The 25,200-nt window shown below is 35.1% G+C and overlaps 1 protein-coding gene across 12 annotated transcripts in view; it reads left to right on the top strand.

Moving 5' to 3' along the window:
- CLOCK (clock circadian regulator) overlaps positions 1-25,200 on the top strand; it is a 70,800-nt gene that overhangs the window by 29,780 nt on the left and 15,820 nt on the right. For 10 of the 12 annotated variants that reach the window (XM_026086414.1, XM_026086410.1, XM_026086420.1 and 7 more), the window contains 13 exons: positions 3,319-3,434; positions 5,632-5,722; positions 7,479-7,538; positions 7,951-8,099; positions 12,492-12,583; positions 14,014-14,103; positions 15,636-15,756; positions 16,313-16,426; positions 19,097-19,215; positions 23,011-23,093; positions 23,307-23,413; positions 24,328-24,475; positions 24,724-24,799. In XM_026086414.1, coding sequence (XP_025942199.1) covers positions 5,676-5,722; positions 7,479-7,538; positions 7,951-8,099; positions 12,492-12,583; positions 14,014-14,103; positions 15,636-15,756; positions 16,313-16,426; positions 19,097-19,215; positions 23,011-23,093; positions 23,307-23,413; positions 24,328-24,475; positions 24,724-24,799 — 1,206 coding nt within the window. In that variant the 5' untranslated portion in view covers positions 3,319-3,434; positions 5,632-5,675. Of the gene's footprint in view, positions 1-3,318; positions 3,435-5,631; positions 5,723-7,478; positions 7,539-7,950; positions 8,100-12,491; positions 12,584-14,013; positions 14,104-15,635; positions 15,757-16,312; positions 16,427-19,096; positions 19,216-23,010; positions 23,094-23,306; positions 23,414-24,327; positions 24,476-24,723; positions 24,800-25,200 lie in introns of those variants that run through there. The other 2 variants (XM_026086421.1, XM_026086422.1) reach the window with 2 other exon arrangements.

Below are 25,200 nucleotides of genomic sequence, written 5' to 3' on the forward strand. Positions count from 1 at the left end.
TGATTAGAGAGCAGGTTATGGTTAACTTGTGTACGCATTTCTCAGTCTTTCTCAAAATTCTGTTTATTAGATAGAAACTCAAACAAAGCAAATTTACATTCTCCCCTCCCCTCTCTCTAAAAAAAAAAAAAAAAAAAAAAAAAAACCCTAAAGAGAAAAAAATGGGGAGGGAGATGCCTATGATGGAAAGAGCAAAACAGAGAAGGTGAGAGAGGAGGGGAAATAATAGGAGGTGAGGATTAGTGATAAAGTAATGTGGGCATGAGATAGCGGATCATCTCTGCTTGCCCATGTGCTTGGCAATGTGTCAGTAGGGTAAAACCCCAGAAGTCTACAGTCCAAGTTAACAGAAGATAAGGTGCTCCTGCTGAGATGCATCAAGAAGGTTTGTATTAATCCTCAGGATCTATCATGAGGAGTGTTTACGGCGTTGTGCTTGGATTGTCAGGTTCTGTTCCTGGCTCTGCTGTTGACTCTTAGTGTGGTTCTTCTGCTCCTTGGCTGGCTTGCCATGGCACCTAACTGTAGTGTCAGGGTGTTTTGCTGCTCCATGACATCAGGTGCTGTGTAAATGCAGACTGTTGTAGTGCGCTGTGATTTTGATTCTTTAAACAAGATCTTCTCTCAGGCTAATCCTCAGTGGTTATAATCACTAGTTTGTTCCTGTAGCAAAATAAGATTATGGTGCAGAGATCAGGTTGTATTAAGGATGTTAATCTGCTGCTGTTTGCAGAAATATACCTAGTGCTGGCAAACTGCACTGTTTCTTTTTATTTTTCCTACGATCCTTCCTGGGTAAAATTATTTGTCCTAATAATATAAGGGCTCTCTCTAAAGGCTGTAAACTGTAAGTTCATGAAAATACTGCTTATAAAATCAAGATATTTGATTCTTTCTTAAAAATATTTAGCAGTGTTACTGATAAAGTGAAGTATTGGAGACATAAGTCCTTTGGTCACTAGCTATGTACAAAATTAAGTAGAGGCAATATGTTCACTACTGCCTCATCCATTTATCAGTCTAGGCCTGACAGAACATCTATTGTGAGCGAGACTGTAGTTTAATTTCAGTTTATTCAATCTTTGAATTTGTTTCTAAGGTATAATATTGCCAATATTCATACCGATATAGATGATAAAATTGACTAAAGTTACTAATTCCTTCTAAACATGGAAATTTTAGCAGATGGTGTGAACTTTTCGCGTTGGGTTGGATTGTGGCTTTTGCTGTATGACTTTTATTCAGAACCTTGCTGCTTTGGCCATCCAGTGACTTATCGCCTCTCTGTGAGTGATAAGTCAGCATAATGCAAAAGTTGCAGTGTTGCTAGCTTTTGTAATTTTTTTTGCTGCAGTTTTAGCAATGGGTTGTATTAATAGTTTGTATATCCATGGCAGCTGCTAAAGTTTTTGATTGAGGAGCTCGGCTCTTGGAAACAGTAAGTTTCTAGTCTTCTTGATTGCAGAGAAGTTTGAAAACATTCACTGAATGTGTATAAAAGATTGAGCAACTAAAAACAAAATAACTCGTTATATGTATTAAAAAAAAAAAGAATTTTGGAGAGACTTGTGACCTTTGAACACTTGCGGCTCACAATGCTGGTGTTGTGTAGGCGTCTAGACTTTTCTTCTAGCTTTCGCATGCCTGCCATTTCTACTGACTTAGATCTATGTGGTTTTGGTTACAAAAGCTTTTCCACTGTGATTAGGTTTCTTTTTAGTCTGGATTAAGCTTGCTTATGTTCATTTATGACATAAACATATTCCCCTCCTCTCAACTTGAATTCCCTTCTGAAACGTCCTTTAACTTGCTCTTTTTTTTTTGATTCTGTTTTATACATTACCAAGTATGTTTCTGTGCTTAAGCTCTGTGCTGTTTAGCCTAAGTGTTTAATTGTGTTTAAAAAAAAAAAAACCCTCCACATTCTGCAGAGATGAGGTCTAAAATTTTCCTCATTAAAACTCTGTTATGAGCTCTGGGAAAGCTGGCAGAGTTCTACTCCGAACAGTTTAAAAACATAGGTTTCATGTTTCAGTCTCTGTAACCTTGACTTCCAAGGGACTCTTTGTCACTATTAATGTTTGCACTTGTCAGACAGAACAAAACAAAATCAGAGAGGAGGCAGCAAGCACCTAAAAAAGTAGGTCAATGGGCCAGCAGGTTATTTGGCCAGAAAAGCACGAGTGGCTTCACTGAATCATGCATGCTGTAATTGTTTTTTTCTTTTTAGCAGATCATTCTGCTCTGCTTTAACTTCCTATGTTAATATTTTCATCAGTTTGTTAACCATTTAAAAGCCTCCATTAGGTGCAGGGAAAGGAGAAACTTGACTTTTCTAATCAAATAAAGATATTTTATTTTTTAAAGAAATATTTCTGATATTTTCAGTAAAGTCCATTAGTATTAATAGTATTTAAGAGTAGCATAAGCTTAGTTTTTAGAGTGCAGCATACATTTTAAAATTTAATGTGTTTTAAAATAAAACTTGTAAAAGTAGTGGTTCAAATATGTTGGATAGAAAACATTGAAATTATTTTTAGAACAGTATACAAGGCAGAGAGAAATCAGATACAGGGGAGGAAAAAACTGACTTCAGGTGGCTTAAAAGCAAAGAAAGTAGCTTGTTTAAGGGAAGAAACTAAAAGAAAAGGCACTTACATGAAAAGTAATGATATAAAGAGACTGGAAACTGGTGATAATTAAACTGGTGCAGTTATTGTAGGAAGAGTGCATCTGCAAGGTAAGTTTAGAATAAATATTTAAGTGTTTCTGAATTGGTTTTTGAAAGGAGTTAATGGTTGTGTCTGAGGGAATAGCAATAATGCAGCTGGGCAACTTTGATTGCCGGCAGCAGCCTTCTACACATTCTGGAGTCCTGAGAGTAGCAATTTGGGAGACTTGGAGAGGAAAAGCCGTACTTGGGCCTTCATTGCCTTTACCAGTTTTGCAAATTTCAGCAAAAAAAGGTGTTTAAATATTAGTGTAAAGAAAAACTTTGAATGTAACAAGTGGAACTGAAGATCTAAATGGTGTGGGAGACAATGAGTTCGGAAGTAAACATGACATCTAGATTTAAGATGAGTATTAAGTGAGAACTTAAGACAGAAATTGTTTCAAAATATTCTGCTTATCAAAGAGAAGAACTTTAAAGCAAGGTGCACTCTTGTAGTGAAATAGTTGGGATATTTATTTTAAGCAGAATATTGCATTTATAAATTACTCTTATAGGAGTGATTACTTCTCTTTTATATAAAATCAAATATTTTGGAACTGTTGATTTAAAAACTTAAAAAACCCTTCCTTTTTGATTTTTCACAGTTCAGAATTTAATGCTTTTCTGCAGAAGAGGATACATTTGACTCTGCGTTATTTGTCTGAAGAAGCAGTGTTTTGTCCCTGATCATCACACTTTAACGAGCCCTAAAGTGTAAAAGGTAAAATTACATTTTATAAATAAATTCCTATGGCTTTTCATCATCAATACTGAAAGGTTGAGAAGCTGTGGTGAAGCAGTGGTTTGTTTTTTTTTAATTCTCCATAATGCGAATGAACTTGATTCTGAGAAATACATGAAGTCCTTCATTTCTGCAGTGTTTGCTTTAAAGTTTACCAATTTCATTGGAATTGTTTCTGCAGTTGTATCCATTGACTTGTATAAGAGCTGAGATAATTTATCATCTTGCATTTTTGGATGCAAAGAGAGAAGGATCAGGCCCTGAAACGAACAAAACAAATGCACTTCAGATTCTTAGTGACTTTTTCCTGTAGTCTTTTAAGTACTTTTAACTGTTTGTCTTGGATACCAAATCTAAGTAGCCAGTCCTGACATAGGATCTGGATACCATAACATGTGAATGATTTTATTGATTTCTAGAAATGGAGTACTTTGCTAAAGTGGAAATACTGACTCTTAAATTCTGATTCTGCATAATGAAAATGTCATTTATATCACAGGTGAAAGGTTTATTGTAATTAGCTATTTATGTATTTTTCTTTTGCAAGTTAATGTGAAATTTTCTCATTTGTTCTGTGGAATTTCATATTACCCTTGATCCCTATAATATTAGATACCAGATTTGTTTGGAAATTGATGTAGGTCTAAAAATGTAATTAGTAAATACATTGTGTAAGCTAAGTGAAAACAACTTTCTAATCAGTGTTTTGATGTTGAACTTAATTTCATGCCAGCGATGGTAGGCTTTTTGTTTTTGTTTTTTTTACTATTGAGAAGACTGTCTGCTGATTGCTTTTGACAAAAATTTGAACAAAAGCTTCTTCGTAACTTACTTTCCTCCTGCGATTTCTGGCAGATGTTCAAATAGTGCAATTCTGTTACTTTATAATCCTTGGCCAACTAATTTGGGGAATATAACTTGTGGAGATGGACAGAGCAATTGTTATTCTGAAGAGCTTGTCTGAGTGAGGGAATAGTTTACTGCCACTGTCTCTTCAGGACGCTAGATTTGGGAAGGTGAAGGCAAACCAATGTTGGGCCCTATTAGTCGAAGAGAGGGGGACCTTGGGATACTGCACTCCTGCCATTTTCAAAATAGCCTGCACACCCAGTGGTGCACCGTGAAGTAGAACGTGCTGCAGCACAGCTCTCCCACTTGCCTTACAGCTGCACTCAGCTATGAATATCTTTGTGGGAAAAAACTAACCTCGTGAAGCGATTCTGCATACTGTGTGGCTTGTTGTAGACCCTGAGGCCATTTGTTTGATCCAAGCATAAGCCTTCTTTCTTAGTTTCCCTCTCTGTTCAAAAACTGGGATAAGGTTTTCCTGGAATATTTTGCAGACTCTCTACATCATTGGGTAGCAGCTGCCATGTTTCTTGTGGTATTAACACTGGGAGTTCCACTGGATTTGGCACTTGTAGAAACAAAACAAGTCCTTCCTTCTCAGAAACTGTAATATTTTGTAATTTTGGGGTACCTGAAAGAAGGTACTTGGTGAATGGGATACTTATTTTAAGTTTATATGCCTTTCCTTACTATAAGTAGTTCATTCGTATTCTTTTTTTTTTCAAAATCACGTGTACTCTGACCAAACAAACAAACAAAGCCTTCCTACTGAAACTTTATAATCAATAAGTGACTACCTTAAGAAATGACTAATTGAACTATAATGTTCACACAGTATAGAGATCACACTCTTGCAGGTATCTTAGTATCACTTTTTCACGTGTCTAACATAATGTGCTCAAGAAAAAAGTGTAGTATGAAATAATACCTGTGAAATACTATTCCCCAAATGCTTTCTGTTTACATAGTTTCTAAATAAAGTGTGTTACTTCTGAGGAGGTTCTTTATATCTCTTCAACCTTCAAAATTATATATATCTGAATTCAGAGTTAAAAAATGATTTGTATTGGCTTAGTCCAAGTTCATTCATCATGGCTTATAATGAAACAATGTTCTCTTAAGCTCTCAGTCAGGTAGAATGAATATTAAAGCTCAGACTGTGTAGGTATTGGATTCTGTATTAGAGAAGGTGGGAAGGCAGAAGAGATGGTTGGAAGAGAGGAGAAGGTTAAGAGCACCTTATTGAGCAAATGAAACCTTTAATATACTCTAATGAAGAGTGTTTGTTCCTTCAAAGTCATGTTTTTATTTTTTTCTTCTCTCACAGGCAAACGTACAAATGTCTACCACAAGACTAAAGTGTGATATGTTATGTTCTTTACCATAAGCACCCATAAAATGAGCTCCATTGCAGACAGGTATGTTAATAGACAGTGAGATTTGGGGAGGAATTACAGTTGGATGTTTTCTTTAGTAATTTTATGATTAGTATACACAGAACAGTAGTTCAGGTAAAAACCAAGAAGAGTGAGTTTTGGGCTACTTTTGACAAAGTTGCTGTGACAGTTAAATGCATTGTTTTGCAGTCTTTGAAAGTAGTAGTTCTTTCTCTTTGAGGTGAATCTTAGAAGGTATTACTTGTTTTGAGCCATGGAACAGCATCTGTTTAATTCGTTAACTTTTACAGTTTGCTTTTTTAGTACTTCAATATTTGATCAGGGGAAACAAATACTTCTAAATGATTAGTGATGCTGCATATGACAGTAAAGTGGCCTGATAACCTATTTCAATGGAAAAGTAATAGCTGGAGATTTGGTTTCTATTAGATTCCTTGACCTGGCTGTTTTTAGCAGCTTAGGTGAATCTCTGTCCTTAATATGCTTTGTATTATCATTTTGAAGAATTCAGAAAAATTAAACTTTCATCAAACTTGCAGAAGATTGCAGAAGAACCCATTCTGAGTGAATAACAATAAAGGCAAATAGATGGTGAAATTTTTAAAATGCATGTCTGATTTCTCATTTTTTAATACAGCTGTGTTGAATTTCACTGCAACTTTGGTTTTTGGAATATCTGAATTACTTTTGAAAGCTTTAGGTTTATGTAATAACATACAAAATAATTGCTTCCTAACAACACTGCTTATTGTAATGTACAATTGCTAGTGGTTTGTCAATTGTAAATCAGAGATGAGGTAAGCTTTTTAGAAAGACAGTTATTTGCCTCAAGGAAAGGAAGACATTAGGATGAAAAATTAAGAATGGACACAAAGAAGCTAGCAGGAGGACGGTGCTGAGCAGCCTGGAAGCACATAGAGAAGAAGTCAGAAAAATAAAATGTGAAAGTCTATTATATAGCAATTTTGGAAACCAGAAGAACAGTTTTGTGCTGGCCTTTAAAATAAAAGGAAACAAAACAAAAGTGATACAAGAAGTACACTGAGGCATCTTGAAAGGATGAAAGGAAAACATGTTCTCATTTTGATATTTTAAGACCTCTTTAGCAATACAGGGAAGGACGGTTGTCAAGTTGAAGAAGAATTTTATGATACTTGGTTAGGAATCAAATATAATGAATAATTATCATTACTGTTTTAATATTAATTGTATAATTACAAAATTACATGGTTGGATAAAGTACAGCATATTCCTCAGCTTTCCATTCTGAGTACTTCAGCATTTAAGAAAAATCTACTTTTTCACTATAAATTCTTCTGATAATTGTAATGAAAGCTGCAAATGAATAAAAATAGTAAATTATTTATGTCCTTTCTTACGCTTTCAAAAGGATAAGATAATGCAAATAATCAAGAAGATGGAAAAATAAAATTAAGTGTTTAATGAAGTGTTTGCATAGGATTGTTTGCGAGTTCTCATTAGAAATGCACAGTCTTGAAGATAATCTGGATTGTGTCAGAAATGACGGTACTTTGAAAATCTAAGATTTTTTTTTTTTTTCCAGTCTGTTCATTAAACATCCTACAAAGGAGAACTTTGGTTCAGGTGGCTGGTGATGGTCCTTGCAAGACATCACAATAAAACAAGTGTTTCTGTTTCTTGATGTATCGGAGATGATGTCTTTTCTCAGTTTTTTTTTTTTTTCTTTCCTCATTGTGTTTGCCTCTACAAGAGAGAAATTTTACACTCTAACATGATTTCTTTCTGTTTTTTTCAGGAATGATGGAAGCATTTTTGATGGGCTGGTGGAAGAAGATGACAAAGATAAAGCAAAAAGGTAAATTTTTAAGTTATCTAATGCAAAGACATGTGCTCTACTTACATACCTGGGATTACCAGGGAAATTTCTAAAGAAAATAAAAATGTGATTCTTTATAAATAACCATCTTATTCATCAGCATTTATTTTACTGTTATACTTCAGGTGTCTTGTGTATTTATAACTGTAGTTCAGTTATGTGTGTTTTTGTCAAAGCATGCTTTATTCTAAAGGCTCAGGTGCACCCCTTCATCAGAGTGAAGAGGCTGTTCTTCAAAAATGGTCACTGTGATTTAGAGTAGGTATTTTTGTGACAATTCTCGCAGCAGATTCTTAAAGGGCAGTTTGCATCAGAAACCTGTCAGTAGTATGCAGCTTATTATAAGAAGGAGTCATAGTTGTTATAAAGCATTTTCTCTTTTCTTTTTCAGAGTGTCTAGAAATAAGTCTGAAAAGAAACGTAGAGATCAATTTAATGTACTTATCAAAGAACTGGGCTCCATGCTTCCAGGTAATGCCCGAAAGATGGATAAATCTACTGTACTGCAGAAGAGCATTGACTTTTTACGGAAGCACAAAGGTAATTCTTTGTAACAAGAAAGAATTTTTAAATTCTTAATTTTTATGATATTCACTTAATGCACAGAAACATTAATAATCTTGAAACTGTTTCAAAAATATTTCAGGAAAACATCAAAAAATTTAATTCCTGAAGAAAGATATTTTTAAGATCAATATTTAGGTAGCAGAGATAAAACTATCTTTTTAGAATATATTTTACAAAAGTCAGTGGTGTGGGGTTTTTGTTTGTGTTTTCTTTAAGGTTTCTTTTTTATTTTTATTTTATTTTTGTTTTGAAAGAAGTCTGTTTCATAATGTAGTAATGTAGCACTTGCTTTTGAAATAGCCTTGAAGTTTTTTGGTCAGGACAGATGAAGCCCTGGAGAATACAGCTGCTTCATAAGGCACAAGTTGTCAAAGCTTTGCTTCACAAGAAATGCCTGCTTGTCCGTTTCAGTGGAYGTACTTGCTGGAAGTGCTTATTCTGATATTTAGATTATACACTGTCTTTTGAACAGTTGATTTGTCTCTCCCCAATTACCTAGGAAGTTAGATAAATCCCAGAAAAGGCTAGTCCAAGAGAGCTTAAGGCTGCCTCTCCTCTGCCTGGTGTCTCCGAAGCCAGCTGCTTTAGCAAAGGTGGGAAGGCAGCAGCAGCAGGGCGTCGTGCTCTCCGACAGGAGTTACTGCGCTAGGTCGTTTGGCAAAGCAGGGCAGCGTGCAGTGGGAATGCAGGCTTGAAGCATAGGCATCTCTCATCCTTTGGCTATGGTGTTAGAAAGAAACAAACAGAAAATTTATAAATGCTTTCTGTAAGCATTTAAGTAGTGAGTTGTTTGTTTGTTTTTATCACATCATGTGAAGTGTCAAAACTAAGAACTTCTCTGAACACCTCTCCTGTGTTTTTATTTCTCTGGTTGCTTGCATTAGCTGATGGTGGGATGTACCCAGATATGTTGTACTGTTCATTACTGTACTGTTATCTGAGTTACCAAAAAATATATTTCCACCAAGCCTACACTTTCCTATGACTATTTGATATTTCTGTATATGTAAAATCCCTATTCCTTCYCTTATACTTCTGTTCTTAATATGACATCTTGTAGTTCACACTGCCAGAAACGAGCTCAAAAATTCCTTTTTGTCTCAAGAAAATGAGCTTTTTCTCTAGTTATCCCATTTCCCCAAGTAATTTCTGAGCATGCATACTACCTAGAAAGAAGTAGGGACAAAAGAAGCAGCTACTAGGTTATGTGAGAAAATAAGGAAAGCTATTATAAATAGATACATATTTATCAACAGTGGTTCATCAGTTTAAGATATGTTATGCCACTTATTTTCCGTACCACAGTGCAGCTCTTGTATTAGCATTATTGTTAAAGAAGCACCAGATACCTACTGAATGGTGCCATTAAAAGGATAAATATAACAATTAAAATTGGAGGAGGGGAGTATTTTGTGCAAGAGTTTGTAGATTTTATTTGGCTTTTTAACAATTAAATATTGATTGTGCTATTTAAATGTTTTGTGAAACATTTGCCTCATAATGAGAAGAAAGGTAATATCAAGCCTCTACGTGAGTCAGTCTGTAGGTTCTAGGGCCTTTTTCAAAATTTTTCGTGAATACAGTAAATTGAAAATGTTTGTTCTGTTTCAAAATTGCTTTGTTGTTTATTCATTAGAATGAACAAACATCAGCCAGCAGCACCAGTCTTCCTCTCTTTCTTCCAAGAGCTTTCAGAGATAGATAGATATAGATATAGATATTTTTTTTTTTTCATCTTCAAAAAAAAAAAAAAAAAAGAGGGCAGCTCTGGGGATGGCTTCCTTTTAAGGCCTGGAGCTTTTGTGCTGCACCTGATGGGGCTGAGTGCAGGTCTGTGTGACTGTGTACTCCATATTAAGGTCTCCAGAGCCCTGGCTGCTGGTGCTGACTAACATTGCTCTGCAGTGTTTCGTCTTGAAATACTTTGGAGAAAATTTTGGCAAAGGTCAGAAGCTTCCTTTGCCTCCTGAGGTGTCTGCATCTGTTACACTAAAGCAGAGCGACCCTAGCAAGAGGAATAAATCGTTTGGTAACGATTGGCTGCTTTACTGTTGAAAATCCTACTGTGTTCAGCAATCAGGCTTTGATTTACTGTGCTGCTTCTGGTTCTTTCTGAACATTTTGACATTGGCTAAGGTTGGTACACGGGCAACAGATCCAGATGAACTGAGCTGTTTATTGGCCAAGTGTAGATTCTGTGGGTTTTTTTGTTTGTTTTTGTTTTAAACACCAACGGGCTAAGCACACTGAAATTGCATTACAGAGCTTCTCGCTGGGTAATACTGCCTGTTACCTTTCTTTGAATTTGTATACAAGACATTTGGATTAAAAAAAAAAAAAAAGCTGAAGAATTAGCTGCTTATAATTACAACCAATAAATTCATATTCATACACACCACAGATAAATGCTTACAGATCTTGCCTGAACTGGCAATTTCTCTTGAGGATGCTCAGTGCTATTGTGGACCCCTTGGATCTGAAAGCTGCCTGAGCTTAATGTGCGAGTTTGGTTGCGCTCCTGTGTTCTGTATCTAGCTCAGGACGTAACCTCAGTGTCATTCATCTTTGAATGCAACATTCGGCCATAATTTTTAAGAGTTTCTCTAAAGCTATCCAAGTGAAACAAATTCTTTCCACATTACGGTCACTCTGTTTTGCAGCATCTTACTAAATGCTCTGATTACAGGAAGTGTAAAGGAACGTTCGTACTTGTTGGGGACATAACATGGTATGGTTCTTTAAAGACGTGAACTTCAGCTTTTCTTTAGTGTAAACCCTTTCTACTGTAGAAACTGACTGATTCTTCTAATTCGAAAGTAGGATTGTTATGTGGACCAGAATGAGCCAGTGAGCCAGACTTCCAGTTCTAAAATGCAGATTGTCGGCGTCCTGTGAACTGAATGCGTCAAGTGCCTTGAACTTTGCTTCTGCTCTGGTGGCGGACCTTCTCATTTCTGTGCCCTTTCACTTCCCATCTGTTGTTCAATATATTTGTTCTGACTGAAAATTTAGGTTTGGGGTTATACATAGATTGTCTTTATTTTCTCCCTCTCTTACTGCTTTGTGATATCATTTCAAAGTGGATAGCAAAGGGTTAATTAAGTCAAGTCTTCTGTGAGATCTGATAACTGGCAGTTCTGGCCCTTCTTATCTGACGATCCTTTCTTCTTCTGCTTGGAATTCTCTGCTTGTTGCCAGTTTCTTTCATGATGTAACTGTTGTTTTACTGTTCTTTTAGTTAGTCTAAGCTCTTTGGTAAAGTTTCCCCCTTGGTTTGGGCAACGGAGTTCAGAACTGTTCTAGCCCTTTGTGCGTTTAATTCAGTTCCAGGTTTTCTGCACTCCTTGAGCCATCTGAATTAACAGACCAGCTTACAGCCTTCGTATAGATTTCCTTTTGAAAATCAAAAGCCTTAGAGACATACTTTTATTCTTTTTTCATTTCATGTAAATGCTTGATTTGTGATTACCTGTTCAAGGTTATTTTTATAACCAGTGCTTCTGTCATATCCTTGTTACTCATCAAAACTGAACTAGTAATCAGTTTTGTTTCTTATTGGTTCAGTTCGCGTTTGAAAAGGAAGTATCAGCTTTCAGAGCCTGGGCCCAGACACCTGGGCCCTATTTTTGCTTGGCAGCATTTGTTTCTCACCTATGCATGGGAAGTTAATCTCTTTATTTCTCTGAAGTGTTACAGGAATCTCTACTCCTCAGAATTTATCTCTGTGTCCGAATCAGACTCCCAGTAGTTCTGCAGTGGGAATCTCTCGTATTGTCCTGCTCTTAAGGGTCTTTTTTCTAACCCCCCTGCCCCCCTTTTTTATGTAACCTTATTTCTGTATAGATTACAGAAAAGGGTGGGAAGAAGAAGAAGGACAGTGACAATTTTTAGTACAATTTTTAGTTAGAATGCCCAGCATTGGCCAAGGTACTGGGGCTTTAAGAGTTTTAAATCCCTGATCAGTTTAGGTCATTTTGTTTTACAAGTCTTTGAAAACAACACTCTTGTAATTAATTAATTTAACAGCTTTTAATTATAGCCTTAGAGGAAAGAATGTATTCTTTGCATTGACAAAATCTGCTGCTTACCACACTGTTCAAACTGTCATCAACTTTAGTATTACCTTGGCATCTGATAACACCATATCACGAGCTGATAGAAGGAAAGAGAAGACAAATCTCCTTATGACATAGTAGAGAGAATATTYATCTTCCTCTTAAGGAACATTATATCTAATGAATGAACAATGGAGGAGACTGGGGAATCTTTTGCTTTTTCCTACTGTTTTGTATGTAACTTAGCAGTGGAAAGATTAATGACTTTTTGGAATGTGAATCCTTATGTTGTATGTATGTTTGATTACAGAAATTACTGCACAATCAGATGCCAGTGAAATTCGGCAGGATTGGAAACCAACATTCCTTAGTAATGAAGAGTTCACACAGTTAATGTTAGAGGTATGTTACTTCTGTTTTTCTGGAAGTAAAATATTTCCTTATAGGGATTGATTCCATGATGAAATCTTTGTTTAATGGAATATCTTTTCACTTCCGTATTTTAATTTTAATTGCATGCTTTCATGAAGATGAGCAACCTAGTTTTCTATATATACAGAGTAACACATAATAGCACTTTTCTGTTAAGTGCTTTTTCAATTAAATATTGTAACAGAGCAAGTCCAAATATATATGTACTTACCACCAAAGTAAAATTGATGTTTTAAATTATCACTGTAAGGAGAGTACTAGTCAGATGAAAAATTGTTATGCTTACATGAAAATCTTAACTATAAAAATGGTTCAGCACATCCTCTGCAACTTCTGAATAAAAAAATGTTTAATTTCTTTGCATGTTACGCTTTCCAAAAGTGGTGTATATGGGTATTACTTTGCTAAAGATTACATGAATTGTTGGATTACTATTAGAAATATGCTTTCAGTTTTAGCTATTGGTTCCTTGTAAATAAGAACAAGTTATTTGTACATTATTATTAAAACAATTTACAACAATAGTTAATTGAAAAATATTGAAGTAAATGGAAAAGCACTTTATTTTTATTCCAGAGTTAAACCTGTTCATTAAGGCAGATATTTAAAAAGTGAAAAGTTCCAATTTTCTGTATTTAAAATAATCCCCTCTTTGGTGGATTTTTTTTTTTTCCCCTCCCCAACAAGTTAGTGACAGTTGCTTCTGTTATAGGAGGTGCTTTGTAGTTATTTTGGGTGTTTCTCAAGACCTTTTACAAAATCCACATCCATAGTTAGTGGCTATAAAGTCAGAACAAGGTAATATAAGATTAAGATGTTTTTGCAAAGACACATCAGCTTTAAAATTCCCCATTTAGAAATATGGTTCTATCGCGCTTTTATGTTTGGTAGTGTTCAACTAAAAGATAGTCCTGTTATTTTCAGTGGAAATAGGTTTAAGTAGAAGATAAAGCAGTCAGAACTGGTTTCAAGTTTCAATAAAAATCTTACTGTAAGTTGTGTGGTTTTGGTTTTTTTTTTGTGAGATTGGGACTGCTGAGGTTTTAAATATTGAAATTGGTTCTTCCCTTCTCATGGTTTTCCTACCTCTTCTTGCTTTTGCCTCTAGCTAATTTTTCTGTATTTTCTGATATTTAAAATGACGGTGGAACTAAAAATAATGGGCAGGGTGGGACATGGGAGAAACAGTGGCTTAGATGTACATGGGCTGAAGTCTTGCTTCTGAAACCATAGATTAAGAACAGAACAGAATGGAAATTATAATGCTGATAGTTTAGAAACAAGACTCAGAAGTTTTAATAGCAAAAGGTATTCTCATTTTTATAATAAACTAAATTAAGTTGGTCTAAATTTCTTTCCGTGTTGAGTATAGCTTAACTGCCCATTATGTTTAATTTCAGGCTCTTGATGGTTTTTTTTTAGCAATTATGACAGATGGAAGTATAATATATGTGTCTGAAAGTGTAACTCCCTTACTTGAACATTTGCCAGTAAGTATGAACTGCTTTCATTAACATATCAATTTGTCTACAAGCGATGTTCTGCTATGAGTACCAATAATCTTCAGTCGTCTTGGTGTTATAGCACAGATGTATGCTTTGTTCTGAAGCTTCTGGTTTTCCCCCAGGACAATTCCTTGCTATTGGTCTGTCTCCTGTATTAAACTTTTCCTTTGGAAACATAGAATGCAGTCAGCACCCTGTGAAGGATTATGAAGTACCAGACCAGAGTCAGTATCTCTCTTTAATGTAACTGAAATAACTGAGAGCTGACTGTAAAAGACCCTTCAGAGGTCACATCTGGTATTGCCTCTATATGAGACAGCAATTAATTGCTGAAAAGCAGTATATACTGTTGCTGATGCTGCTTTTTTTAGGCTAGATTTATACTTTGTATTTATATCACATATTACTCATCCTTAATCTTGGTGACGTTGCTTACTGGTATATTTAACATTCTAGTTTGTTATTTAAAGTTACTTTCGAATGATGTTATATATATAAATGATAATGATGTTATATAACTATATAACAATAATATATATTTATATATTTTTAATATAAAAATATGTTATATATATAAATATATAATGATGTTATATATATAAAATGAGGCAAATTAGTACTCTAAAATGTGAATAATTGACAAGTGGAACACAGATATTTTCTTGGAGAGGGACAAATTATCATTAAAGGCTAGTTGTCTTACTTTGGTAAGAGTATTTTGTAAATTTTGGAGTGATATATTTGAACAATGATTCTGCGAATAAAAGCTCCCCTAAGGTATGAATAATACCAGCTGTGGAATTTTGAAAAATGTACAAGTGATGTGTTTAAAAAWATATATATATATTTACCTAAGTCTGAGGTACAGTTGTCCTTTGCTTTTTAAATGTGATTGTGTTTTAAACAATCTATGATCATTCTTTTCTGAATACTTAATGAAGTGTGTTTATGCACATAAAAAGCATGTGATAGTTGTTCAGTTGTATTGCCTTCATCAGTATTGTTGCCAGTTTTGTGTACGTAGTTGCAGAACTGATTATAAATGTATTCCTAAAATAAATTCTAATTGTATGTAATTAATGGCAACATAGTAACCTATGTAATATAGAGGATGGGCTGGTTTTTTTTCCAAAATATTTTTTTCAATGTTTTGGTCACCACTGACAGGTGAGAATGCTAAAACAACACTGTGTAATTTCTAATTCAAATGCTCTTTTACTTGGAATTATTATATCCCATGGAGGTTAATACAAGCTCCAGTATCCTTTAATGTGTATGTATATCTGCTAGGTCATGAACATTACTTATTAAATGATTCATAGTGTCAACATTCAGACAAATCAAAATAGATTTTTTTCTTGCAGAATATTCATATGTATCCCAGTAGGTGGATTGCTGAGTCAGTAATGTTTTATAGCTCTTTTTCTGACCTGTGGGGTTTTTTTTGCATTAAAGTAGTGGGGTTTGTGACATTGCATGACTTGCATAATTATATTTATTATATGTTTTTCTTTCAGTCTGATCTTGTGGATCAGAGTATATTCAATTTTATCCCAGAGGGGGAACATTCAGAAATTTATAAAATGTTGTCTTCTCATCTGCTGGAAAGTGATTCATTGACACCAGAGTACTTAAAATGTAAGTAGCGGTGCTAAAAACAATCTGCTCTGTATCACATATTATCARTTCTTTCTTCTGGTACTGTTTAAGCAGAAATAAATGGGTGAGGCTTACAGAATGAAACATGTGGCTTGAATGGAAGCACATTTTGTGTTCTTTTTTTCTGAAGAGTGAAATATTCATCCTGTATTGTGTATCACTCCATGAGTTTCATATATATTAGAAATACTTATCTTGTCTATATAACTTCTATTTATGCAGTTCTAGCAGTTGGCAAGAAAAAAACCATATCAGGCTACTGGGTATTGGAGTGTGTTTCAGTAAATTGATGTTTGGGGCAGCTGTTTCTGGAATCCTTCTTTAAAATAGTTCTCTGCAGCATTAGCATTCAGCCCCTTCACACACAAATTCTAAAGGAATTTTCCTTTAGGTTAGTTAATACCAAGCTGGTAAAAAGCAGAGGCTGTAGCAATCAATAAAACATGCAACTTAATTGTTACTGCTTTCCATTTCATGTTGCCTGTGTGCTTCATCAAGCACGCAGCATTTTAATTTTGTTTTATTCTTTTCTCAGCAAAAAATCAACTAGAATTCTGTTGCCATATGCTGCGAGGAACGATAGATCCAAAAGAGCAACCTACATATGAATATGTAAAATTTATAGGAAATTTCAAGTGTTTAAATAACGGTAAGTAATTTCAGCCACATTAAAGTGATATATATGGGCAGCTTCAAAGCTAAGCAGACTTGGGACCATTGTGCAAACTTAATGAAGCAGTGAAATCTGTCTTTCAAAGTAAGAACTTGAAACAGGGGGACATCACTTGTGTGTTCTCTTAATGAAAAAGAAGGAAGAACTGCATATCAGGTGTTGTATGTCTGTGCCTTTGAATGCAAAATGTAGTAATTATATTTCATGCTTTCAGTTAAAGAAAATTAGTATCCTGTAAAACATTTTAAAGAGCATAAGAGAAATTTAAGCCAACACTTTAAAATTAGGAGCCTGAATTTAGGTAAATATGTTTACATGTCACATGTTTAAGCATGTGACTATAACTTGAGGGTCAGTGGTACTGAATACCTGCAGTTGTCATTATTCTTGCAGTGAAGTGGGAATTAAAATGTAGAGTTTCCCCCCACTTCAATTCTGTGCTTCCAGTGACAGGAATTACTATTCAGATCAGTGGATGGGCCATTATAGAATTTCAGTTTTCCAGACCAAGTTCCTTCTCCCTTCCACTGAATTTATTTATATTCGTTATTTCTGCCTTTGTAGCAGCTATAATTTGTTTGGCCAGCCTGTGCTGACTAGTTACTTGAGAGGCATGTTTATTTGGTCAGCCGGACAAATGGGCTGCATGGTGTGATTAATAATCATCCTTCTCATAGATCACCCTCTAAAATATTAAAGACAGTATCTGGTAAATAGACCTACGTTTTTCCATATAACATCAGTATTTTTCCCACAGAATAGGGAGAGGTTGAGCGTTGGTGCCAAATGCAAATATCTAACAGTGTAGGAAGGATAGGAGGCCACAGAATCGAAAAGGCCAAACCTGGTGCCGGTCTGGGAAAGAGAAGGCATTTGGAAACTAGAGGCTGTCAGTTGCAATTCAATAGCTGGAAATACTCCAGAACAAATACTTAAACTGTATGTAAGCTTCAGGAAGCTAAGGAGGAGTTGAATAACAGCCATTGTGGATTTTTCAGGTGCAAATAGCATCAAATTAATTCACTTCCCTATACCAATGGGTAACATGCTGTGTGGCTAAGAGGAGAAAGCACAAATAAATGATGGACTTCAATAAAGCTTTTGACAATTATCATACTATGTTTTCACAAAAATGTAAGGGAAGCACATGTTAACTGAAATTACTAGAGAGTAGCTGCAGAACTGGTTGCAAAAGTTACCAATATTTACTGTCAAAATGGAGTTTTTATGGACCTCTTCTGCATCTGTTTTTAATCAGTATTTTCATTCACGTTCTGAATAATTGAATGTAGTTCACAGATCATGCCATGATGGAAGAAGCTGCAAGAATGCTAAAGAACAGAATAAGAATCCGACCTGAAATTTAGAAAATAAATTGTTTTGGGGGTAAAAAAAATAGAGCTATTGAGTAAGAACAAATGCAAGAACTACATTTAGGAAAAACCAACTATACAAGTAGGGGGAAAAAAAAGCTTACAGTCAGGTAGGTAGCAGTTCTATAGAAAAAGGAATTACTGTGGAATGCAAGCTGAACATGAGTAACCAATACTCACCAAATAGTTATGAAAATGAAAAAAACTTTCTCAAATATGGTCTAAGACATGTGAAATAATACCTCTGCACTTCTTAGCACCAGTATGTCCTCATTTGGGACAAAGTTTTTGACACTATACATCAGGAGGAAGTAAAGCAGTTGGAGAGAGTTCAGAGAAGAGTAATGAAAGCAGTCAGAAATTTAAAAAATTTAATTTAAAAGATAAGATAGACTCTGAAGAACAGAGGAGTGAGACGGGATAAGATAAAACAAAGAGGAAGGAGAATACTGCTTTTCTCTACCTGATGGAAAGAGTGAGGAAGAGCTATAAGCTTAAATTGCATAAAGAAGCTGCAGTTTACATAGTAGAAGTTCTAATTCAGAGTTGAACTAGAGCCAGTTAGACTTTGAAGAGCATGAGAGTGTTCTGGTGTCCTCATCATTAGAGCTTCTTAAAGATGTACGGAATGGATATCTGCTGGGAACAAAAGATAGAGCTGCTCTGCTCTGAGCTCTAGTCCATCCTTTGCCCCTGTGATTCCTTCCAGCTCTGTGATTCAATAGGTGGGATTTGTTTGTTCTCCACCTGCTGTCCTGATTCTTTCACATACATAATTCCTGTGCCCTCAATTGTTCCATTACTCAGTTATGTCTTCAGCTCTTGGCATTTGAATATGATAAAAGCCTAGAAAATAAATACTTACCTGAGAGTTCCAAAGAAAAAGTTAGCAAAAGCTGATTTAAAAGGGAGATTTTAAAGATATTTTTGAAGAGGGTGTGTTCCGGTCATTTTTAGTAGTTATCAAGAAGGATTACAATTATTAATTTCTCAAAACTGTTGTGTTGACTGTAACTTTAGTTCATGTTAAGTATAATTTTAGTTTACTTAGAGAAGGTTCCCTGATGGTTGTGTTCTCAGTACTACTCTACTACTGCTATTACTATGTATGTATGCCTATATACTACATGCAGCATTTTTCCTAATGCATGGTAAATTATAGGCAAACTGCATTAGATCTAATGCCCAATATTGGGCCATTTGTCTTGTGATATTACTGCCGCGTTCCTCCGTGCTTATTTTGTAATTTGTCCTGACCTCTATCTTTCCTCAGTTCCCAACTTGGCGCACAACGGTTTTGAAGGAACTGTTCAGCGATTGCATCGGCCTTCGTATGAAGACAAAGTTTGCTTTGTAGCCACTGTTAGATTAGCTACACCTCAGTTTATCAAGGTACGCGCAAATGAAATTACTTACTTGACCCTTAAGTTCGTATGTGATATAAAAAACAGCTCTTTTTGACAGAGTAACTTTTAAATATACTGTAATTGGGAAACTCTCAGTGTGAACAAACACAACACTTCAAATATTATAAATGAAAACTATTAAGAATTTCATTATTTGAAACTGAATGCATCTTTGTTTCTTATTGCGCAAGTGAATAGGTTAGACGTTATGCAAAGCATCAAATAAAGTTGCTTATGGTGAGCACCTTTTCTAAACAGTCGTGCAAAATGGTAATATGCAAGAAGTATATTTAAAAGAAGATCATAGGAATGTAACTTAGCAACTTAAACACAAAGATGAGATTGAGATTCTACTTTCACTGGAAAAATTAATAATTTTAGTTGAAACTTGGATATGAATTTTTATGCTGCTGCTGATCTTACTGTAGTTTGACACAGAATCAAATCTTGTAGGTCTTAATCAAAGCTTGCATTATTTGTCACTTAGATTTGAGGTAGTAAAGCGCTCTCATTTTGCTGCAGTACTGTTTGTTATTCAATAATTCAGTTGTTTAAAGAGAACATTTTGCTTAACTGCTAATGCACAATGCAGATGACCTTCCAAGTTTAGAACTGAATGTATATGAGATTTATAGACTTTACCAAGTGTTCCTCACCAAAGTCAGTCAAAATAAACACTCAGGATAGTCTGTGATTCAAGAGTGTGTGTGTGTGTGTATGAATATGTTAATCAAGGAACAGGTAGTCTAGTATTTAATGTTTATTGTTACAATTCAGTTGTAAAGAAATGCCATGAAATGTGTATGGCATATGGCACATAGTTAACCAGCTGTCTGTCATGTGGAACTCTTCTTTGAACACTTGTATATTCTGCATGTAAGTTGAGTGTGTTAAGTTGAAGACTGTTGGTGGTAACCTCTGAAGGCACGGTGCGCATACCTTGCACTTTGAAAACCTAGTAGGGAGCCTGTGGGGAAACCATATAAACTTCCTCAGTTCTGTCATGCTGAATGTAGGAATTGGATCTTTCCGTACTGCATGCAAGAGAGTTTGTTATTTATTTTTTCCGGAGCCATGGAAACTTTCATTTGACATTTTTCTTCCAATGCAGAAGTCTGTGGGTCTAAATACTGCTCTTCCTGTTATGCCTACAGTTGATGGAGATGTTAGATGTATGATTTCTGCTTCGTGAAAAACTTGTGAAAAAAAGACTGCAGTATTTGCAATGATGTTTGTTTTTTTTAAAGTCTCAAAAGTCTCACAATTTAGGATGCATTGTAGGAAACCTTATGTGTATCCTACCTCTTTGGGGAACTTTGAGAAAGTGAGGAACATCCATTTAGATTCTTTCAGGTCGGTCTTACTCTATTGAGGGCCAAAACCTTACAGATTATATTCTGGCCAAAGTTTCATTCCCCATTACCTGAACTTCTGATCCCCCGGTAACTAAAAATAAATTTTGTTAAAGAGGTTTTAAGACCCTCTTAAGGGTTTCTATTAATGTCGTTCCTCTGAGTAATCTTCTTGTGACTCTTCTGGACCAAAATTAGAATGAAGATTTTTAATTTGACAATCTGTTTGCTTTAGACTTTGTTGATACCTTCTGATATTGCTGAGACTAGTATTGACTAGACTCCAGCAAGCAGTGTTATGTCAGGAACTTTACCATCTCAGTATCTGTACTAAGTACGAGCAGACCTGCGACTGATGTAGCCAGTAACGAGATAAGCATTTTAGTGCTGGATTGCCTTATTTAAGGTGAAGCTTGCCTGCTCATCTGCCACCTTTTCCACATATTTCAGGTGGCTTGCAGTTATGGAATTTTACACCTAGAATCTCTCCTACAAGGGCAAACAGCGCTTTTGCGGACAGCCACAGTATTCATGAGAATGAAAGTAATCTCTGAAAGTTTACACTGAGATTTATTTTCTGCATATGACCCCAGCACTGACCTTTCTGTAACAAAATGTGTTGCAGGTTTTGCTTAGGGATTATTTCTCTGATACCTTCCTTGTGGTGGAATTTGCCTATGAACATTCTTTAAAACCTTTATCTCACAATTTGGCTGGTGAAGGATTGAATCCTATCAGGAAGGCAAGATTAATCCAGGCAAAAAGATTCTACTAGAACACTTTCTGTTAAAAATTAAAGTCCTTTTTTTCTGGATGTCTTATTGACAACTTCTAAATGTCTTGATCAAGATAGCTTCTGCCCAGGGGCATTTTACAGTGGAATACTTGTAAGTCATTAATATAAATGAGCAGCGTAATCAGATACTAACCTGCTGCTGTCTCTTCTGTCACAGTAATTTTTACTGTATTTTTAGTACCTACACTTTAGTTATTTTTACTTTTGTTTTGACTTGTGCCAAAATAATTATATTAAAAGAATGAACAAATCAGAAGTACATTTGAAGGATACCCACTTGCTCTCTGTCCTTTGTTTTACTTTGCTATTAGCAGCGCTTTATTAAATGGTGTAATCTTAGGGAAGTAGGTTAACCTCAGGTTATAAGGGTAGTTTCAGAAGTTGTATTGCTAACTAGAAGTCATGCCAAGAGCACAGCTTTGTGCCCAGAGTGATTTTGTACATTACCTCTGTCATATAAGTCACTTTCTAATTGTGGTCTTTAAATTTCATGCCAACAAAGGTGAGGAAAAAAACTTTTTTTTGGTAACCATAGAACTTCAAAATACCTATTTGAAGATCTGATAAATAACTACTTAAACTGTTTGCATTGTAACCTGAAAGAATGAAAAGGAGGGTAGTGTCTTCATATTTATTTTGAAATGGATCATTTTTTCATAGTTCTTTAGTCTTTTTATGTATCTTTTCTCAGAACTATTTCAGTTATAGATATTTGCAGAGCAGCAGTGTGGTCCGTCCATCCACATCTCTCATGAGTATTATGTTCGTGCAGCAGCAGCTTCCTTATCTTATGCAATCTTTAGGAAACTGGTATGGTATCTGATCATTAATAGACTCTACTATGTTCCTGCCAACGGGAATACTGTTGCAAGCTCCTACAAGTGCGATAAACGTGCAGGCATCCAAAAAAGAAAGACTTACTGATCTCTAGTGCGTGTGTACTACTTTGAGGGCTGGATTTGTAGGTATGATTGTGTTACGTAGCCTACTTTCTTCTTGGAATGCAGTCAGTAGGAGTTTGGTGCAAAAGAATGGACCGGCTTGGGGTACTTTGCTCCATGGTGCTCTCGGCAAGAGGCACAGTACTTACTAGGGCATCTTTATCTCTCTGAAAGAGCCAACAGAAATTGTCTGACCTGAACTAGTTGCACATATACCGATGAGTGGAATGCATTTAAAACAATGCACAGAATATCCTGAGGATCTATTTTTATAGTGGAAATACGATGGTTCTCTTACTGTTCATGAGTTCATGAGTGGTATCTACCACTTTAATCATAGTGTCTGGTTGGGAGTGTTTTGTCTTTGCTTTTGCTTGTTACAAGTAAAAGCATAACTGCAAGAACTATTGATTTCTGCTTGTACTTCAGTGCTGTAGATACTGAGCTTGAGTTTGATCTCACGCCAGGGTTGTTCCATTTAAAATCAACCACGTGTCAGCCTGGCAGAGCTGAGTTTAGATTCTACCTCAGTATTGTATATCTAAACACGCAAAAACAGTGAAGCTATCTAAAAATAACATTATAACTATTATGGAGTTATCTTTTAACTTCAGGTAAGTCTGAATTTCAAAAGAGCTTATGAATTAGAATAGAGCAGTTTTGAGAGAGATTTTTATTTTTTTACTTTTTAGGAAATGTGCACTGTTGAAGAACCCAATGAAGAGTTCACATCTAGACATAGCTTAGAATGGAAGTTCCTATTCTTGGATCACAGGTGCAATTCCTTCTATGTATAGCAGCAATAGTAGCTGAATCATAGCAATGGCTGTAATATTTAGAGTTCACTAATCAGCGTTAACTACTCATAGCTTGTGTTGGGTTTAATTTTTAATTTTTTTCAGAGTTCATACTGTAAACAAGAACTTATATAATGAAACTATTTTTTTTTTTTGGAAAATAAAATGACATTAATTTTTGTATTAATTAGGGCACCTCCAATAATAGGCTATCTTCCATTTGAAGTTTTGGGAACATCAGGCTATGATTATTATCATGTGGATGATCTAGATAATCTGGCAAAATGTCACGAGCATTGTAAGTAAGATTAAGTTGCTACAAAAATGTACTTGTGTTATGGATGTTCAGTTATAAGCTTGTTAAATTGTACTGCTGTTGTAGTGAATTTTTGTGATATATTTCACAATAAAGTGCCCTCACTCCCATTCATTTGACATTATAGTAGTCTGGCCTTGATATTTTTTTTAATACACAACTGCAAGATTTAACTCTTTCTTGCAATTTAAATCCTTAATTGTGGTGAATTGAAGTGCACAGCTGAGCTAAATTTTATTTAATTAAATTGCAAAAGCATTTTATACTATAGTTTCATTTTTATAACTTAATTATTCTTTCTTAATCTAACATCTTTTCAGGGTTTTATTTTTTCTCAGTATTTTTCTCCTCTTCTATCCCAGTCTTTCAGTGCACTCCCTTCACTGTTCATCTGCCGTCATCTTCCTGTCACATTTTCTTTGCCTCCCTTTATTTGTTGTCCAGGTCCTTTTATTTACAGAAACAGTTCAGTATTGTTTTTCAATTGCCACAGAAAATTCAGAACTTTGACTAATACTTCTGCAAGTCTTCTAAAAGCATTTAAAGGTTCTGTGGTATTTAATAAATACAAGAATTGTGCCTGAACATGTAACAGAATAAAATTACTATTTAGCCACCATTTTCTTTATAAAGTAAAGCTGTGTTTAATTTTCTTGTGTATAAATTCTTTACGGCATATAAAATCCAAAAAATGAAAGTTTGAATTCTTCAGTTCTCTGACAAATGCTATGCAGATTTTCTTGTAGAAAACTACTTTCCTAAACCTTTTTTAGTCATTGTCAAAGTGTCAGATTGGACATAGATTTGAGGCGTACGAATTTGAGAAATAATATGAATTAAGTAATCGTAATATTTACTGACTAGAAAAACAACGAACTTTATTCTTTACTTTTTAGTAATGCAATACGGGAAAGGGAAGTCATGTTATTATAGATTCCTTACAAAGGGACAACAATGGATTTGGCTACAAACACATTACTATATCACGTATCATCAGTGGAATTCCCGGCCTGAGTTTATTGTCTGTACACACACTGTTGTAAGGTAAGTCATTTTTATAATATGGAGAAATTTTCTAATTAGAGAAATTCTAATGGTATGGGAACTGTATTGTTGGTATTTTTTTGCAGAGAGAGAGAGAGAGAGAGAGAAAAATCATGGCGGTGCAAAGAATCATTGCAAAACTTTCCGAGATACCCTGTAAGCAGGGTACATCTGAGGAATTTGTTTTCTGAGGTGTATTTTTTAATTCTTCCAAGGATATAGCACTCATATTTAGTTTGCTGTTCTAGTTATGCAGAAGTTCGAGCAGAAAGAAGGCGAGAACTTGGTATTGAGGAGTCTCTTCCAGAGATAACAGCAGATAAAGTGAGTGTCTTGAATCATTTTGTTTTACCTTTTCTTGCTGCTGCATATTTGCTTATATGTTATTTTTAATATGAAAGAAATAAGTGTTTTGTCCTTTACACATAATGTAATTATTTTGATCTCTAAATAATATGACTATGTAAAATGATCAAAGAAATCTAGGAAGATGTTTGTTTAACATTATTCTACCCTGAACTCTTCCTCTTCTTTTTGATTGTTCATTTTCATATATTTATATAACATGGCAATGTCCATAAGTCCTTACTGAGATCTGCTTCCTGCAGAGTTAGTTTTAAATACATAAATATTCTCCCTTTCTGGAAGCACCCATAATCTGAAAAAACAAGGTAAACACACAAAGACGAAATAGAGGAATTCACAGGAGGAAAGCAGGAGCTGTT

This window comes from Apteryx rowi, unplaced genomic scaffold (assembly GCF_003343035.1).
Source record: "Apteryx rowi isolate R43461 unplaced genomic scaffold, aptRow1 scaffold_692, whole genome shotgun sequence".
In the NCBI taxonomy this organism is placed as follows: Eukaryota; Metazoa; Chordata; class Aves; order Apterygiformes; family Apterygidae; genus Apteryx; species Apteryx rowi.